Source organism: Tenrec ecaudatus, chromosome X (assembly GCF_050624435.1).
Source record: "Tenrec ecaudatus isolate mTenEca1 chromosome X, mTenEca1.hap1, whole genome shotgun sequence".
Taxonomy (NCBI): domain Eukaryota; kingdom Metazoa; phylum Chordata; class Mammalia; order Afrosoricida; family Tenrecidae; genus Tenrec; species Tenrec ecaudatus.
Genome location: NC_134548.1, coordinates 9,653,585 through 9,673,620, shown reverse-complemented (window position 1 = coordinate 9,673,620; position 20,036 = coordinate 9,653,585). Strand labels below are relative to the sequence as shown.

General features: G+C 46.8%; 1 protein-coding gene across 1 annotated transcript; it reads left to right on the top strand.

The window, feature by feature from the left end:
• Positions 1-56: 56 nt before the first annotated feature.
• Positions 57-16,483, top strand: TRAPPC2 (trafficking protein particle complex subunit 2). Its single transcript, XM_075538196.1, has 5 exons — positions 57-212; positions 10,206-10,317; positions 13,118-13,266; positions 13,606-13,687; positions 16,283-16,483. Exons 2-5 carry the CDS (start codon positions 10,225-10,227, stop codon positions 16,379-16,381), a joined length of 423 nt encoding a protein of 140 aa, XP_075394311.1. The 5' UTR covers positions 57-212; positions 10,206-10,224; the 3' UTR covers positions 16,382-16,483.
• The last annotated feature ends 3,553 nt before the right edge of the window (positions 16,484-20,036 follow it).

Below are 20,036 nucleotides of genomic sequence, written 5' to 3'. Positions count from 1 at the left end.
GCCCCGCCACAGGGAGAGCCCAGGCGGACAGAATTACTGCGCATGCGCCGAGCGACTCAAGGCGGGCCGGAAGCCCCGCCTTCCTCTCGCGAGACCGCAGCGGCCAATGCTCCTGAGGACTGCCCTGCGAGTTTTCCCTGCAGCTGTGCACTCCAAGGCTCAGCGGCGGCAGAATCTCAGTGGGTACCGTCGCTGTTCCCGTGTTGCTGCAGGTAGGACTGGAACGAGTGGGGGGCAGACGCTTCAGGTTCGGGGGCATGTCTAACTCCGTTTAATGAAAGTGGCAGATTTGTCTGGCCAGACCCACCCAGCGGAGCCTAGCTTGTTCAGCCGGTCTGTGCTGCACTTCGCCCTGCAAGCCCTCCCGGGTTCAGGGGACTAGGCTCAACCCGCCACTATTGCCAGATGAGTCTTCGTCCTGGGCGCGGGCTGATCTGTGCATGTTAAGCTGCTTAGCAACATCTCTTGAGTCTCTGCTAGAGGAGAGTCATATTTCCCAGATGTGCCATCCTTAAGCGCCCGCCCCCACCCCCATCATTGTCAGCCACTCTTTTGGAGAGCAAAATCCTCCCACCCCACCCCCACACACACCCTGGCCCCGATTGACAACCACTGAGCGACACTTACCGAGTTACCCACCCTTTGTTCATGCTGTAGAGAAGGGTGAGCCCGGTCCCGGGGAGGTAAACAGCCCATCTCGCGCGAAGTAGCATTATTACATGGCAGCCAGGGGTGCAGAAAAGAACCAAGATGCATTCTAGATTGAGTAAAGAATTTGGGGGAAAGGTGAAGTACTTGAAGACAACGGCGTTCTGGGGCATCTCTATGGAAAAGACGTGGGAGTAGGATGTGCACAGTGCGCAGAAAGAAATCGCAGAAGAGGGGAGAGGGGGGATTAAGGAAAGGAGTAAGAAATGTAGGCTCTTCTGGAGGCATTGACTCCACAGTGGTGTGCTGTAGGGAGAAGGTTTGCAAGTCCTAAGTGGACAGGACTGGGTTCGTGTCTGCCTTGTGCACAGCCCCAGAGAAGTGTCCAAAGGATTTTAATCTGTGGCCATGAAACTCATAAAGTCTTTAAGAGGCTTCTTGAGTAACCAGACTCCATAGGTGGAGAGAAGTGTAGGTTGGTGGGGGTAGTGTTAGGTGCCCTTGAGTCAGCTCCGATGCATAGTAACTCCATGTGCAACAGAAGGCACTGCCTAGCCCTGTGCCATCAACAGTCATTTCTGTTGGAGCCCAATGTTGCAGCCACAGTGTCAGTCCAGCTCCCTGAGGGTCTTCCTCATTTTGGCCAACCCTCTACTTTGCCAAGCATGATATCTTTTTCCAAGGACTGATATTTCCTGATAACATACCCAAAATATGTGGGACCAAAATTTGACATCTTCTCTTCTAAGAAATATTCTGGCTGTACTTCTTCAAAGACAGATTTGTTTGTTCTGCCGGCAGTCCATGATACTTTCAATATTCATTGCCAGGACCATAATTCAAATGCACCCATTCTTCTTAGGTCTTAGTTCAGCTTTTTCACGTTGGTATTGGGAAATACTTATGAAAGAGGGAGCACTTGATGAGGCTTGGAAGGATGGGTGGGTAATGTGGTACACATGGAGTTAGGATGAGGATTGAAATTAGAACAGTACTTCTGTTATGGACATAAGTAAGTTTGGGAGGGGGAGAAACAAGGACTCAAGTAATTTTTAGCAGAACTGGAACAATAAATGTGGAGAAACAGAGGTATGGAGCGATGGAAAGATGGTTACCACACCTCCACAGAATCCTGTAGCTGGAGAAGCTTGAAGGCTTTGGAGCAAAATAGTGAATTGATGAAAGGTTGCAGCTACTGTTAATCAGTAGCATCACTTTACCCACTGTTTCGAAGTTGTCGGGCCCATTGAGCAGCTTTGGATGCCAAAGTTACATAGATTTAGATGAAATTTCCTCCAAAGCAAGCATAATCTCACTTGGGGGTAGACAACTTGTTTATACTATGAATGACTTTTTAAAAATAAATCCTTTCATTGGGGGTTCATTCAACTCTTATCACAATCCATACATTCCATCCATTTGTGTCAAGCATATTTGGACATTGGTTGCCATCATCATTCTCAAATCATTTGCTTTCTACTTGACCCCTTGATATCAGCTCCTCATTTTCCCCCTCCCTCCATGCCCCCATTCCTCATGAACCCTTGATAGCTTTTTTTTACATGAGAGAAATATTAATGATATTCAGATTGTTCTTCATCGTTGCAAAAGGCATTATTATACTTAGTATTGCAGCCCTACGTCTATAGAACAAATTAAAGCATTGATGTCAACAGCACAAAGACATTTCCTGGCCATTCCTCTCTAGAAGATATAAAGAGATTGCTATAAAAATAGATGACTCAGGAAGGGAGTCCATGAGCTACAACTTGTGTATGCCTAAAACTGGAACTTCTTAGGAGTTTGAGGAACTTCTACCAGATTCATCGAGTCTTCCAGCCTCAACTCATAGTGCTTCTAGTGATGGGGAGGTTGGCTGGAGCTAACCATTCAACAAGGCAGTCTGATACTTCTTTCATTGTTATACATTTTTTTTGTTAGAGTGATCCAAGTGGTTTTTCTTGTAACTTCATAGCCCATAGGTCTCAGTTGGTATAAGGCTAGACCAGAGACACCAAATACTTGACACTCTTGTAGGCACTGCCCCTCCCCAACTCTGTAGCAGGCATGCATAATTGATCACAGCAGTTTTTGCTGCTCAGGGCACTTAGTCCCAGACTCATCCTCAGCACTGGCTCCTGGCGGTCACTACCAATTGATTAGGAGTCACTCAAGAAAGAAAATCCATTTGCCATCCCAGTCCGATCCCATTTCTATTAGACGGTGTATCATCTTGAAAAAGAGATCATTCCGTACCCTGCTCCCTGACCACCCCAAACAAGGCCTCCCCACCCTACCCCACCCGACCCCCACACACTACCCGACCAAGTAAACATCCTCAGTTCCTTCAGTTTCTCAGTTTGTTTCCAGAATATTCTAGAAATAGCCTAGATCTTGCCCTTTCCTGCAACACACACAGTTCAGAGTTATTGATCCTTTCAAAATGATGCCCTAAGATGTTATTAGTGAAGAGGCTATTGAAGCTCTCTGCCTTGTATTAACATCAATTGTTCTCGGTGCAGCCTTAAGCTCTTTGCACCACCATAGCAGACAGCTGCTTCTTGCTGAGCTCACACATGCTCCGCCATGGGGCCTTTAGAGGTGAACTCTGTGTGAACTACATTTTCCTCATCCTGCTGTTGTGCAGTCGATTTTTGTAAAGACCAGGTACAGGGCATACTTTTTCTTTCTCTTAGAAACTCTGAGGAATTCAACCTAATTCTCCTAGCTATGGGCATCTTTTTTGAACTCTAATTTTTGTCCTCTAATAAATTAGCTGCCCTACCCATAGTGCTGAGGCTAGTTAACCCTCTCATGCCTTCGGTTTCCACATTCCAGCAGCATCGTGCTTGACACTGTCCAATTTGCAAGCTTCCTTCCATCTGCAAGCCTTAGACACCTATTCTCGTACCAGACTCTGTATTCAGTTTGGGGGCTAATTTTCTAAAATCATTTTATTGAGGGCTCTTACAGTTCTTAAAACATTGCATACATCACTGTAACAGGTGATTGCAAAATGAATGGCTTGCAGTAGCCGGCAATCCCCATCCTATTCCACTTTGATGGCTTTCCAGGTCTGTGCTCAAGAAGGGCTGAACTCCGGGGGTCAGTAGGGGCTAATATACCTCTTTTTACAATCTGTACATACATCATTTGTGGCCAGCACTTGAGACCTTGGTATCAGCTCCTCATTTTCCCCTCCCTGCTTGATAATTTATAAATAATTATTTATTTTATCATATATCACACCATCCGACGTCTCCCTCACCCAGTTCTCTGCTGTCCCTCCACCCTCCCGATATCACCACTCTCACCACTGAAGGGTTCATTTGTCCTAGATTCCCTGTATTTCCAGTTCCTATCTGTGCCAGTGTACATCTTCTGGTCCAGCTGGTTATGTCAGGTAGAATTGGGATCATGATAGTGGGGGGGAGGAAGCATTTAAGAACTAGAGGAAAATTGTATGTTTCATCGTTGCTACACTGCACTCTGACTGGCTCATCACATCCCCACAGCCCTTTGGCAAGGGGATGTCCAATTTCCCCCAGATGGGCCCTGGGTCCCCACTCTGCACTCCCCGCCATCCACAATGCTATGATTTTTTTTCTTTTTGGTCTTTGATGCCTGATACCTGATCCCTTCGACACCTTGTCATCTCACAGGTTGGTGTACATTTTCCATGTGGGCTTTGTTGTTTCTCAGTTAGATGGCCCCTTGTTTACCTTCCAGCCTATGGGACCACAGATTCTATATATTTTGACAGCTGGGCACCATCAGCTTTCTTCACCACATTTGCCTATGCACCCACTTTGTCTTCAGCGTTCATGTTAGGGTAGGCTGATGTGCTTCCATGTGTGCTTTGTTATTTCTTAGCTAGATGGCCGCCTGATTGTCTTCAAGCCTTTAAGACCCCTGATGCTATATCATTTGATAGCCGGGCACCATCAGCTTTGTTCACAACTTTTGCTTATGCACCCACTTTGTGCTCACTGATAGAGTCATGACAGACCAGTGTGCTTCTTCCATGTGGGTTTTATTGTCTCTCAGCTAGATGGAAGCTTGTTTATCTTCAGGTCTTTAAGACTTCAGGTGCTATATCTTTTGATAACTGGGCACTATCAGCTTTCTTCACCACATTTGCTTGTGCACCCATTGTCATCAGCGATCGTGCCAGGCAGGTGAGCATCTCACACTGCCGAATTGTTACAACAAAGTGTTCTTGTATTGAGCGAGTACTTGAGCAGCGGCCCACTGTTCATCTGTTTCCTTAATACTTGATCTATAAATATATGTACATAGATCTATTTCCCCCTCATTGTATATAAATATATTTACATCTTTATATGCCTGTGTTTAAATCTCTATGACTACCCTTTGCTTCCTAGTTCTTTCCTCTGTTTCTTTGTACTTCCTCTTGTCCCACTATATGTTCTGCCTTCATTTGGGCTTTAGTAATTCCTCTCGGTTACATTGCCCTTGATCCAGCCCTGCCAGACCTCTCACACCCTCCTTGACATTGATTTTGGATCCCTTGTTATTCCCTTTTCCCTGGGCTTGCTAACACACTTTTCCTTTCCCCCGCCTCCCCTACCCCCATGTCCCCCCGAATTGTCATCCCGTTGTTCTCTCTTCTGGCTTGTTTGTTCCGCCTCTCCTTTCCAGGTAGACATGCTATGTATTATCACAAGAATGAGTACCACAAAGCAACAACAGAAGGTAAAACAATAGCTACAACAACAACAATAACACACATACACACATGAATGTATGAATAGTTCAGGGTCTGTTTGTTTTCCTTCACAGGTGTTTTCCAGTCAAGTCTGATGGGGCGCCATGGCCTGGCACCACCTCTATCCCTGGGGACTTTATTGCTCTGCTTCCCTCGCTGCTCTGTTGCATGCCCCCAGAGCTTGGCTTCAGCGTGGTGAGCTCATGGCAGGCACAATTCCCGCTGTGTGTCTCTAGTGCTGTCCCCAATGGTGCTATGGGTCAATGAGGAACACTGTGACTCGTGGTGGGGCCGGCCCTGTGATCATCTCTGTGCATTGCTTTTCTGAGCAAGAACATTGTCCTCAGGGCTTGGTGAGCCAGGATGTGCGTCACTCTTTTCTTTCCTGCCCCCCCCCCCCAATCCCCCTTGTTGGCTCCTGTGTGCTCTGAACAGACCAGTCCTCTTCCCCTCTTCTTGAGCTGTAGCGTCAGTGCTGTCCTCTGAAGTGAATTCTTCTTGGGGAGAGGATGGTGCTGTCCACTTAGTTAGTAATGGGGCCGGCCCCTCAGGCCTCTCTATTGGTTCCCTGCTTCATGTCACTGTGTTGTGTTCTTGTCTTGGAGCTCCGGGTTGAAGTCTTGTCTCTCCCTGTGGAAACACAATCAACACCCTCCCCCTGTGTGGGTTAGTGCCCTGTTCCCCCAGCTACCCATACCTTTTTCTCCAGTGCCTCACTCCTCTCAGTTCATCTCACTGTGCCCGTCTCACTTACCTAGTGCTGCTTGAACCAAAATACCACCAGTGGCTGGTGCCAGCAAACACGTTTATTTTTTCACAATTCCATAGCTAGAAGTCAAATTTCAGGGCATTCTGGGGGAAGTCAGTCTCCTCAATCCCTCTTTCTCTGCTTCACTGGCAATCTCCCTGTGTCTTGGTATCTCTCTTTCCCCTCTCTCTCTGTGCCTACCTGTTTAATCTCTTATAGCACAAAAGAAGTCCAATCAAGATACAAAAAACAAACAACTCACTGCCATCGAGTGGATTCTGGTTTATAGTGATCCTACAGGACTGGGTAAAACTGTCCCTGAGGGTTTCTGAGACTGTCACTCTTAATAAGAGTAGAAAGTCTCATCTTTCTACCAGGGGTTAGTGTAACCAGTTTACACTATTCCTACTTCATTTACTTCACAAAGACAGCCCATTCCCTTTGCCTGGGGCATGATTCAATTTATAATAACCTTCTCACCCCCCACACCCCACCCAGCCAGCCCATCTGTGGGATAGAGTAACAACTGTCCAGTTGGTTTCCGGAAGAACATTTTGATTTGTTTGTTTTTAAAATCATTTTATATGGGACTCGTACAACTCTTATCACAATTCATCCATCCATTCATTGTGTTAAGCACATTTGTACATTTGTTGCCAACATCATTTTCAAAACATTTTCTTTGTACTTGAACCCTTGGTATCAGTTCCTCATTTCCCCCCCTCCCTCATCCGCCATCTCTCCCTTCTGAACCCTTGGTAATTTATAAATTATTACTATTTTTTTCATGTCTTACACTGACCGATGTCTCCCTTCACCCACTTTTCCGTTGTCTGTACCCTGGGAGGGGATTATATGTAGATCATTGGTTATCATTTCCCCCTTTCTCCGCCCACCTTCCCCTTTCCCTCCTGGTATCGCTACAGTCAGTATCGGTCCTGAGGGTTTTATCTGTCCTGGGTTCCCTGTGTATCCAGCTCAGGAAGAACATTTTGTAAAAGAATGGAGTACTCAAGAGTAACAGTCTTTACTTTTTGAGCTAACCTCCTAGTTACTTAAAAGGTGACCTCAGTGAAACAATATTTATTTTACGTGACTTCAGAGGGTGGTTGGACTTCAGGTTTAAGTGTATCTCAGGGTAATAATCTTAGGGAGTCCTCCAGTCTCAGTGAGTCCAGTAGGTCTGGATTCTTTTAAGAATGTGAGGTTCAGTCCTACATTTTTATAAGGGAGAATTCTTAGTCATTTTCAGCTTCCAGACGTTGCCCTCACGACGTTGCCTCAAAGGCACCTGGTTGCATTTCCAGACTATTCTTCCCTGGTTCCTTCACCCTCTGACACCTCTTCTGCCTCACTCCTCCGCTTCTAAGGACCCTGTGAAGTGACATTGGATCCCCACAAAATCCATGATCTTCTCCCTATTTCAGGGTCAGCTGATTTCTAGCGACCAAATTCGACCCGCAAGCTGAATTTCCTGTATCTAAGGTAATGCATGGACAGGTTCCTAAGTGATGACAGGGACATTTTCAAAGAGCTGTTATTCTGCCACCCACAGTGGTATATTTTCAAAATTGGCATGTTCGTGTCCATAATTCTTCCACTCCTTCCTTGTTTCATACCTTGCTAAATAATGTCAGCATCTGAATATGCTGCCAGGTCACCTTGGCCAGGCTTGGGGCAGCTATCATAGGTTCCTCCCTCTCTCAGTGTCCCAGTTTAATCTGTGGGCAAGGTCTTTGTGCCTGCCTCTGCAAACATCTGCACCTAGTCTTCCTTGGATAAAGGTCTAAGTTTTGTGTCTACTTAGAGGTGACTGGGAAGAAAGGCCTGGCAATCAACGTACAAAGCATTAGCCCTTGGATACCCTGTGAAGTAGAGTTTGGCTTTGACACCTGTAGGGTTTCCACACATCAAAATCAACTCAGCAGCAACAGTTCTCGGTTTTATTTTTGTTTGGGAGATTTGCTACTCTACTTCTTTTTCATTCTACACTTCCCTCTAGAGGATGTGTGTGTGTGTGTGTGTGTGTGTGTGTGTGTGTGTGTGTGTGTGTGTTGTCAGGGGTTATCTTATACATATATTTTCTGCTTCTTAAGTGTTGGGGGTGAGGTGGCGGGGAGAGCTAAAGCCTCCTTATATGCATTTTAACTACTGTGTTTTCAATGTTGGAGCCCAGACCAGCAAGAGCGGATGATCATTGCCACTGTTGGGGCTCAGGATCCACACGCCCAGCCTGCTTCCTGTCCTGAGATTTGTGCTGCAGTCTCCTAGTTTCACATAGCTTTTGTATCAGTCCTGTTGTCCCTCCGATCCCATTTTTCTATGTGGGCTTTTGTTCCGATCTTTTCCCTAGAACAGAGGTTAGCGAACTTAGTCTGGAAAGGGCCAACCTGTGACTATTCTACACTCTGTGGGCCACATGACCTCCCTGGCAGCTGCTGGCTCTGCTGTGGGAGCAGGACTGTGTCCACAGACAACAGTGACAGGATGGGCGAGGCCAGGCTTGGGCTGCATGCTGGGACATGCGGCTGTATACCTCCAAATAACATTGTAATTCCCATCTGACTGGGGTGCAGGAGGTCTCGGACCCACCTTCTTCATGGGGAGAGGTCACCTTCCTGTTCTCAAGACCCCTGCTCCCACTAGAATTGTCTCCTTTCTCAAGGAGGCTCTCTCCCAACTTTGACCTCACAGCATGCGCCCGGCAAAGCAGCAGAAGCACCTTTGGGACTGGGTGAGCCCAAAGTGCTCTGACACACCTCCTACAAATGGCCTGGGAGACTGCCTATCCCCAGGGAGCCAGATTCACACCACACACAGAGACACAGCTTGTCCCCATGCCCCCCGAGTGCAGGAGCTGCTCTGCGTGGATTCTAGAGAACATTGATGGCACAGCACAGGGTGCCTCATCTGTCCTTGCATGTGCCTCTCTTCAGCATGCTGTCAGGCGCTGCCGTTTATCTGCTTGCCAGATGACGACTTGGATACTCAGAGATCAAGGACCTTGCCTGTGGTCACATTGCTAGTAAGTAGCTGAGCTACACTTGAACCTTGAGCTAAAAATACATACATACCAATGTCCATCTCCCCATCCACCCATTATCAATGGCAAAAAAAGCCCTTGGCATTATTTAATTTTACACCTCTTCTGCTTCTCGAGGAGCCCTGGTGGTGTCGTGGTTATGCATTGGGCTGCAATCACCAGCAGCGCCGAGGGAGAAAGAGAGGGCTTTCTACTCCCATAAAGAGTTACCATGTCAGAAACTCACAGGGGCCGTTCTACCCTATCCCACAGGGTCGCCGTAAGTCAGTATTGACCTGATAGCAGAGAGTTTTGGTTTTCTTCTTTCTTGGCTACTTGTGCCTTCCATCTTGTCTAGAAGACAAATACGTTTCTTCCTTTCTTAGAGCTTGGCGCGTGAAGAGGTGTAGCGGGAGCTCTTGGGTTTGCTGACCCTGGGGGTGGGGCGCACACTCTGGTCAGAAGAAGGCAAGTGTAGCACTCGCCTGTAGCTCCATGGTACTGGCTCTCTCCTCTCTGCAAGTGGCACGAAGGAGTGTTGTTTTCTTCCTCAGATCACTCTGGGAAACATCTGAGCTCCTTTTTGGACCCTGTGTCACTCTCACTTATCCCTTATTAACAGCCCACTGTTGACTGGGCCAGTCCCAGTTCAGCCCAGTGGACTCCACCAAGCATGCTGGGACCTTGGACTCCAATGATGCAGACTCTTTGGACTCTCTTTCTCAGGACTCATAAAACAGTTCTTCTGGTGGTTTCAGATTAGAGATCTTTCCATGTCTCCATGAAAATTTAGTGTGGGGGATTTAAGAGAACATGCCACAGCTGCATAATTTGAGGCGTCCCACTAGTCATGTATCCATGTTCATCTTTTTGGAAGGCACACCAAGCTCAGTGGCATCTGCTTCTACACTGTGAAGGTTAAAGACTTTCTTCTTCTTTTTTTTTTTTTGCTGTGAAGAATTTTTTTAAAAAATTTAATCGGTTAAAGACTTTCTGTCCACTCTCTTTGGTGTTCCTGATGGAGTGCTAAAAATGTCTATTATTCTTTGTTTCCTTAGGGGCCATACATTGAAGACCATGTCTGGAAGCTTCTATTTCGTAATCGTTGGCCACCATGATAATCCAGTTTTCGAAATGGAGTTTTTGCCAGCAGGAAAAGCAGAAACTAAAGTGCGTACGGAATCTTCCATACTGCCCAAGTATCTTCGTCTGATAACGGTGTCCCATGACCATCTAAGAGTAGCGGCAGACCTAGACTATCAACTGAGTCCTCTCCCAGGTCCCACAGGGTGCTAGAAGCCAGCCAGGGTACTTCTTTGAGTTGCTGACTCAGTGCACACTTACTGAGAGCATACAAGCATGATGCTCAAGTTCTCTCATCCCTTCTCTGCCGTTTGCTGGGCCACCCACTCTGAAATGCTCCTGCGTACACACTGATAGTGGAGCTAGAAGAGCAGTCATGGCTGCCTTGAGATGTCAGGCTAGCCCATTCGGCCCCAGCAGCATGGCCCCAGAGGCTTCCAAGGCTGTCAGTCTTTACTGAACAGACTGCCATGCTGTTCTCCCCTGGGACAGCTGGGACATTCAGACCACCCAAATTGCTGGTTGGCAGTCAAGTGCTGTAATCACTGTGCCTCCAGGTGTCCTCAGTCAGCATGCGGGAGGGTGAAAAGCAGCCGGTAGCTCCGTGCCATCCTGCTGGCACCGAGGCTCCAGCACCGGGCCTGGGGAGCTCTCACAGCACTGGCTGGCTGTCCTCCCACATCGCCCAGCGGTGTCCCAGAAATTCAGCAACAATCCGCACCAAAGGTGATGCCCCCAGCTTTGTTATAAAGACTGGGTCCAGAAAGACACACTTGATGCAAGAACACTCTGCCATTCCAAGTGGCCAGAAGCCGTAGATTCTGGGCAGGAGACCAACCAGACCCCCCATCTTTTCGTACTCATCCTTGTTCCCATGAAAACTGGGGGAAAAGTTAGATTGTGTTTCTCCCAACCATTAGAAATAGGCTGGAACGACTTTGAGATCAAAACTCACTGCCATTGAGCCAACGCTGACTGTAGGGCAGGATAGAATTTACCTGTGTGGGTTTCTAAGACTAACTCTTTATAAGAGTAGAAAGCCCCATCTTTCTCCCGAGAAGTGGCTGGTGGTTTTGAACTGTTCACCTTGCAGTTAGCAGCTCAACTTGTAATCACTGCGCCACCAGGGCCCCTTTTGAGATAAGAACTGCCTTTTAAAAATTCATTTTAATGTATCGTTTCCAGTGTAGGAGGTTTTTAAATATTCAGCAAAACAGGATAGACTGTTTGTTAAGCTTTTAACTGTGAGTTAGGTGAAGATTCAAAGAGCAGGTACTCAGTAGTATAGCAACAGTTCCCTCCAGCCATGGCACGCCCCTCCACGGATCAGCGAGCATCCCCTTCCTCCCGTGCCTTCCGTCTCCGTGCCTCCTCGTTGCCTAAGCCTCTGAACACTTTCCTTAGGTGAGTGTGCCCTTGTGAACTTCAGCGGTTGATTATTCTCACACGGCAGAGAGTTCCGTTCCAGCCTGAATGGTGGTGCCATGCCATAGGCCTAGGGGTCCCACCCGTCTTTGGAAGAGATTTCCTTGGCATACCCTCCACTAGATGGTGCCAACCACTGCTCCTTGAATCCTGGTTTGGGGCAATCACGGGCAGTGGCTGCTTCCTGGCACATGGCCACTGTGTTAGCAAGGCAGTGCCCACGATGAGGTTGCCAAACATTTGTTGGAAATTCCAGTATCTTTCCATTCCACTTTTCCAAGAACATTTGGAAGCCCCCTGGTAGGGAAATAGTTTGCCAGCTGACTTAATCTTAGTTCTCTCTCCCGCTGCCCCTCAGCTCCTCCAGAAAGTGAAGTTTGCCCCGAGTTCCTCCAAATCACTCATCAGGGGAGAGCCATGGCAGATGGTGTCTAGAGCCACATACCCCACCCATTTCGCTAAGGAGTCACTGAGTGTTGTCATGGCAACCCGAGTGCCATCAACATCCTTCCGCTGGGCCTTGCTACAGCCCTGTCCTATGAGCTGCCGCCTCAGCCAGGAGTGAGTGGGCGAGAGCAGAGCCCAGGAGGGGGCGTGCAGCCCATGACAGGGTCGCTCCAGCTCTTACAGGATGGCCTCCTGTAGTTACAAGTGACAAGGTGACTGCTCATAGCTGGAGCATCCACTTCCCCCTTGCCGTGTGGGCCTTGTTCACCTGAACAAGACCTGAGCCATTAGAAATGGCACCTCCTCAACTGTCTCTACTTGCTCACCTGGTGCCACTGCCCAGGAACTCCAGCCGACTCCTTGGGGGTCCTTTCTCTTTCTCTTGGGGATGGGTTTCCCGCCTCAATCATTTGCCTCTAGTAAGATGTAACAGAGTATTTTCTTTTTCCTCCCACATACTTGAAATGATTAGAGGAGCAGTAAACTTCTGTCTGGCAACATTGTAGACAAAGAGCCGACCAATTTCTACTTAGTTTCTTGAACAAAACCCATTGAATTAGGTGGCTGTTTCTCTTCTTTCAATTGGGATTTAGACATCAAATTTGAAAAGCGAGCACTATATGAAAACAACAGCTTGTCGCCTGGCAATTAGGAGCCCTGTTGTTACAGTGATTAAAGCACTCGACTGCTAACTGCAAGGTTGGCAGTTCAAACCCACTAGTTACTCCATGGGAGACATAGCCACTCCATAGGAGGCAGCTGTGACCGTTCTGTGTCTGTAAAGATTTCCAGTCCCAGAAACCCTATGGGCCAGTTCTACTCTGTCCGAGCGGCCTGCTCGGAGTCCGAATCAACTGGACACCGTGGGTTTGGTTTATTTTGACAATAATAAAGGAAATCCAAGCAGAAAAATGTTTCTCCCTACAAGAAAATCATCTGTAGCAATGGAGAGGGGGTTGGCGTCCTTGGTGCAGCATGCGGGTGCTAATCTGTGGCTGCCCCCGATGTCATCCAGGATGATCACCGTCACCTGAACCAGTTCATCGCCCACGCCGCTCTCGACCTCGTCGATGAGAACATGTGGCTGTCTAACAACATGTACCTGAAGACAGTGGACAAATTCAATGAGTGGTTCGTCTCGGCATTTGTGACTGCTGGCCATATCCTTATCAGCCGGTTCCGTGGAGCCCTGTGACGGAATGGTGGGTGACACAACTAGGAGCATGGGGATGGCCCCTAAGTGCCAGGCTCTGAATCCTGGGGCTGCAGGGTCCGGTAACCATGTAAACGCTGCTGTTTATGGGGACACACACAAGGGCATCATGTTTCAGGCTTAATTTTAAAACCACGTTGCATGTATAAAACTAAGGGTCATCTGATGCAATCCAAGAGAAATTTATTTTGTAGTTTATCTTGTATGTTTTAAAACATACACACACAGTGTTCTCTGTAAGCTCAAGCTAACCTAACTGTAAACCCATATACCTTAACTGTTGCACATATGAGATTTATCATGCTCCATGATGTAAGGCAAGAAGATGGAATTAAGAACTTCTTCACTGATGTGTATGACTTGTACATTAAGGTATGGCATGTTCTAGATTTTCTAAATCTGAACTATTTCACACAAAGCTGGCCTGTTGGAATTGCCTCACATTCCATTGCAGATTTCATCTCGAGACTAAATGTCCCCAAGTCTGAGCTCTCCCTAGCTACTCCCTCAGCAGGCCCGCCCTCACCCTCAGGTGGAGATATTTCTGGAAAACAACCAGAGATGAAACAACTTCATTTCCCCCCTGTTGCTGCATATAACTGGATTTACTAGGAAAATGTAAAGAAAGACAAAGAGAAATGGCTTTACACTTCTAATGCAGAATAGTTCCCAACAATTTTATAAATAGGTTGCAGTGTAATAATTATCATAAAGTGTCAGGAAACGACTCCAATGAGCTAATTCAATAGCTGCTCAGGGAGAATGGCGCCATCTACGTGCAATTCAGGATATTTCATTGAGCAACTAGAATAGCGACAGGATCTCAGTGGTTAGACAACTGTGCCGACAAAAGTATGTTTGTAATCATTGAAATGTCTTCTGAATTTGGATGTGATTTCCGGTGTATTAGCACAGTTATCGAATTTACCATTCAGTATTCCTAGTCAGAAGTAGCCAATAAGATTATCCTGCTCTGGTGGCAAAAAAAGTTTAAGCCCACCTATTGCTCTGCAGGAGAAAAGCCCTGCCATTTGCTCCTGTGAAGGTGACCTCTGGGGGCAGTTCTCCCCAGTCCTACAGGGTCTCCCGGAATCGAAATCAATACAGCACCACCAACAGTCCTCATCAAAACGGCACTACCTCATAAAGATGGTGTAAAGAAGATCAGTAGCCCCTTTCCTCAGTAATATTCTTATATAAGGAGGGCCCCGGGTAGTGTAATGGTTGCGAATTGGGCTGCTAACCACACAGACAGCAGTTTGAAACTACCAGCTGCCCCCTCAGGAGAAAAGATGAGGCTTTTTTCACCCATAAAGAATTAGTCTTGGAAGCCCACAGGGGCAGTTCTACTGTCAACTCCCTGACAGTGATATAAGGAAGCTTCAAAAGGCTCGTGGAAAATCCCCCACAATCTTTTAATTCCATTTTTTCATGAACTTGTGCAACACCCCCCTCATATGTTGGAATATACTTACTATTTTATTTAAGAAACTGGTCATTTACACACACACACAATGTAAAAGCAGCGTGGCATAACTTTTTCATACTTCTGAGTATATTATATAGCTTATGTGACAGTAGTCCAAAACTATTGCTACTAGGACTCCAGTTCACACAGGTACAGGTTAATTACAAACAAACAAAACGTGTGTAAAGACATCTCTGCGACCAGTGGATGGCTGTAGACAAGTTCTCTCCGCCACACACTTGTCTTAGTCTCCTTAGGCAGCCTTCACAAAAGAGGGTTGAGCTAAAACAGTAGCGTCTGAAGTCCAAGGGGATCTGCAAGGTAGAGTAGTCAGCTCGCAAGGTTCTGGTTCTGGGGGCAATTCCAATGGGTAACTAGATAGGAATTCTCTGGAAGGCCACAGGGTGATCACAATGGCCTATTAGGAAGATGTTTGAAGAACATTGCAAATTGCATTAGTGAAGACAAGGCCAGGAAAGTTGCCCCAAAGAAATTTTTCCCATCACAACCAGGTACCTGCTCCTTATATAAGGGTTAGGAGGGCTGTACGGATGATTTTCTGTGGAAAGCTATCCCATCCTCCTCCTATCCCTGGCCTTTCCCCTTCGGATATCTTTTTGTTCTTAAAACTCAAACATTTTAAAGGAACACAAATTGGACCCCTCCAAGGCATCCATGGTGGAAATGGGAGAGTACAGACTTCTCCAGGGAATGGTGGTGGTGGTGGTAGTTAGGTGGCATCAAGTCCATTCCGACCTATAGCAACCCTACATACAACAGAATGAAACAACTCCCAGGCCTGTGACATCCTCCCAGTTTTTGTTGTGTGTGAGCCCATCGTAACAGCCACGGTGTCAATCCATCTTGTCAAGGGCCTTCCTCTTTTTCACTGCTCCTCCTCTTTCCCAGGCACAGTGGCCTTTTCCAGGGACTGGTCTCTCCTGATACCATGTCCAAAGGATGTAAGACAAAGGATTAGAGAGATGACAACTTTGTCTTCAGAAGTGTCTAGACCTAGATGGAAGACCTGTCTGGAAACAATAGCTTCACATCGATGTCCATGTTTACCAGTTTCTGGGATTTTGATGTGGTACTTTTTGACTTGCCCTTACATTTATGTAGCAAAGGGCTTTACAAGCTGTCTACATATTTATAACGAAGCTCAGGCAGTGAGTGTCTGCTGAAAGTGAATGTAACTTACTGAAGGGGGGAGCTACAAAAAATTCATGGAAAAATGAAATTGAAAGTGGAATTCTTCCCCACTTTTTGAAGCTCCCTTGGCAACACTCGTCTTACTCCTAGTTTGCCAGTGAAAACACAAACTCCAAAGCACAACGTCCCTTACACGAGGGGAGCTTTTGTAGATGACATTGCAAAAGGGTCTCCAGCCTTAGGTTTTGAATGCCTTTGATGAGTTCTTTTCAAATCTTTAAAACCATGACCCCTTGATGCGTCTGCCTTTTTCACCTCAGGCTCGCTAATACCTCCTTCTTTCCTAGTTTGCAATGAATCCATTTTACGAACCCAACTCTCCTATCCGATCAAGTGCATTCGACAGAAAAGTTCAATTTCTTGGGAAGAAGCACCTTTTAAGCTGAATCGGGGAGCCATCTGGCATAAGCCAGCAGCGTCACCACCCTGGGGGGGAGACTCTGGAACATGGGTGTAATCAGTAACTTGATTAAATTGCTCAGAAAACATTTTATTTGTGGTAGTCTCTATTTATCCAAACCTCATGACATTCATTTTCTATTTGAAAAAATAGTGCATTTCATGTCACATAGCAGATCAGGAGTTATTTGCTAGTGAATGATGTTTTAGAGAGTGCTTATCAATCATGCTAAAATGTTTGAAAATTGAGAGTTACGCTTTAAGACTAAACTTTCTTTTTGACTTATGGAAAGCAAATAGCTTCATCTTGATTTAGCAACCCCAGAGACAAGATTTGGTCTGGAGTCTCAGGGAGAACGTTCCCCAGAGGGAGGAAGCAGCCACCCAGGCTCCCGTGGGCTTCTGTGCACCTGGAGTGATGATGTGGCAGTGTGGTGGCCATAATACCCAAGCAATACCCAAGAAGCCAATGTCAAAGGCTTTCGTGACAGTCACTGTCCAATGTCACCAGCCTGCCTGTGCTTGTACGTGAGGGTCCTGTGAAAATTCTAGAATCCTCGGTTCTTGTTTGTGGACTGAAATCATCTCTTGTATTCTCTCTCCCACAGCCAGTAAGCTAAGGATTAGTGAGTCCATTAATCACTGTACCAGTTAATATCTGCAGCCATTTCTGAATAGCAGTCAGATTAGATTCAATTTGCATAGGCACTGTGAGCCTTCCATGAAGCCCTGCCTTGATTTTTATTATTATTGGCCCTGAGTTTACATGACGCCCTAAAGTGATTGAAATAAAATACAGATTGGGTTTTGTCCCCTTTCCGTAGCCGGTAACGTTTCCCAAGAAGCTTCACTGGGTGTCCATATGAGACAGGAGTATAGAGCCTGGCACCACTGCTCTGCCCAGTCCACCCATGTCGTGTCCTCTCTAGTCTCGGAAGGCTGACCTTCCGAGTGTTATCAGAAGCCATCGGACTCCACCCTCCAGCAGACACACCCGGTGCATTCTTTTCGTCTGAGTATTTTACTGCCCTCCGGGACACACTGCACTCATCATGGGTCTCGAATATTAAAGTGAAAATGTTTTTTCTAGAAATGTTTACAAATGTCAAAGCACTCTGAAGCCAAGGGGCATTTGGGATATTTTAACTGCAGATAGGCACTTTTCACAAGGACAAAGTGACACACTCAGATGGAGAGCCACCCATGCCTGGGCTGGTTTCCCACCACACACAGCAGAAGCTGCGTCGATTGTCAGATGGACATCTGGCTATTCCCCAAGTCTGCTTTTTCCTGTCTTAAAACTGAACTCCAAGATGCTTGACATGGTTGGACAGCATGGGGCTAGCAGGCTATCTGGTCAGGTCCTATATGGAAAGCCCCAGCACTAGCATTGGGGATCCTTCCTTATCCCCTAACTGGAATATGATCTCCTTCCCTTCCCTGGAGGCTCCAGTTCCTTCTCCCCACCCTTGCTTTGCAGTCACCACCTGTTCTTGCCCCACCCCCTAGTACTTTCCCCAGTTTCTCATTGTGCTGGTGACATCAGCCCAAAGGAACACCTTGTGCTTGCTTCAAACAAAAGAATGATTCGGCTTTCACCACTTGCTGTTGGTTCATGAGGTTTTCCCATGAACTCATTGCTGTTTGTTTGAAGCCTGAAAATTCAGTAGGCTTTGTTCCTGTATTTCTGATTGTTTCCATAGCCCCGGAGGTAAATTAGCCCAAGTTCTTGGTATCCATCTGAGACCCAGGGGTAAGGTGGCAAACGTTCCCTTTGTACCCCCTTTTTCTTGTACACACAGTCTGTTCCTAGGGACATTGCTGCTCAGTTCTAGCTCTTTTGATAGCCAGCTAATTGAGTCCCTAGGAGCCCTGGTGGCTTAGTGGTTACACATTGAACTGCAAACCACAAGGTCAGCAGTTCGAACCCATTAACCACTCCTCCAGAGGAAGATGTTATCTTCTCCCCAAAATCTTACAGCTACAGAAACCCAAAGGGGAAGTTTCACTCTGCCCTATAGGGTGGCTATGAGTCAAGAATCAACTCAATGACAGTTTGGGTTTGGGTTTTGAATATAATCCCAAGATTTTTAGAACAAACAATGAAGTACTGACACATAGACATACATGTTTGTGTATCTGCTATGTATCTAGATGGATACCCCCAAAGTTTAACTGGGTGACGGAGGTAGAGATCTCCCCTGTGTTTTTTGTGATGTCGAACCACATGGCTCTTATTTATTCTAAAAATTGACTTTTAAAATATGACTCATAAGACCCACTGATGACCAAGGTGTGGACACTGGCACTTTGACACCCTACGGTTGGGAGAAATGTCAATAGGCCCTGTCTTCTGGGAGGGGAACGCCACAGCACATTTTCAATCCAAATGACTCTTGCAAAGAGAAGAGTTGGCGTAAATTGTGAGACCTCCACACCGCTTGCAAAAGAAATAAGGGATGTCTTTTAGGACGGTCTTCTGTCCACAGATTTAGAGAAATGGGCAAATCACCAAAGAACGGGTACTCTTCTCCGTGTGAAAAGGTCCTTAGAGCAAGGCTACTAAAGGAGAAAATGCTAACAGCAGCTTCCTGCTTTGTTTTTTCGAGGACTCGGGGGTAGGGAAGACATTCGTGAGATGAGGGTGATTATCAATAATGAGAGCTACGGCTCTGAAACCCGCAGATAGGAAGATGTCTCCTGGTGGCAGATCTGTCCATGACGTTACTGCGAGAATCATCTGTATCAGTGGTCCCCAAGGAGGTGGGTTTAAGGAAGTCTGGCCAACGTGCTGTCCCCGAAGCATGGCCTTTGCCAACAGCACCTAGCCCCAGGTGAGCAGCTCTGTCCACACTGACCCTGGCCTAGGCTCTGATTCACATCTGTAGGGGCACTGTGCGCAAACCTGTCCTATTGAGAACACCCCATCTTTCTGGGAGCAAATCACTAGTGTTTTCTTAGCTTGCTAAAACACCAAAACCTGGCAGGGATTGGATGTGGGTCGCTGGCCAGAGTTTGCCAGTTCTAAGGAATGAACTGTTTCCTTTTAAGCAACAATCAGCCCGGTTCTATTCAGAACAGGGTTCGCTGATAGGAAAGGCACTAAAAGTAAATGTCTGACCCAATGAAACCCAAACCAAACTTACTGCCACCCATTCTGACTCAAAACGACCTGAACAGGACAGAGTTGAACTGCCCCCCGTGGGTTTCCAAAGCTGTAAATGTTTACAAGAGAAAAAAGTCTCACCTTTCTCCTGTGGGGCTACTGGTAGGTTTGAACAGCTGACCTTGTGGTCAGCAGCCCCCCCCCCCCACACACACGACACACTACATTCACTAGAACTCCTCCAAATAAATTTGTTTTCATTTACCCTCAAGCAAAGTATGCTTCTTTTTCTTTAGCTTCTGAATTCAGGTGGGGGAGGGGCACACGGGCCACAATGGCTGGACATTTCTAGTGGCACCAAACCCACTGCCATGCATTCCAAGAGGCTTTATGGCAGCAGACTGCCACATCTTTCTCCAACGGAGTGGCTGGTGGGTTCAAACCACTGACTTTTCAGTTAGCAGCCAGGTGCTTCACCACTGTACTCCACCCAAAACTCACATTGAATCCATTCAGACTCATAGAGACCCTATAGG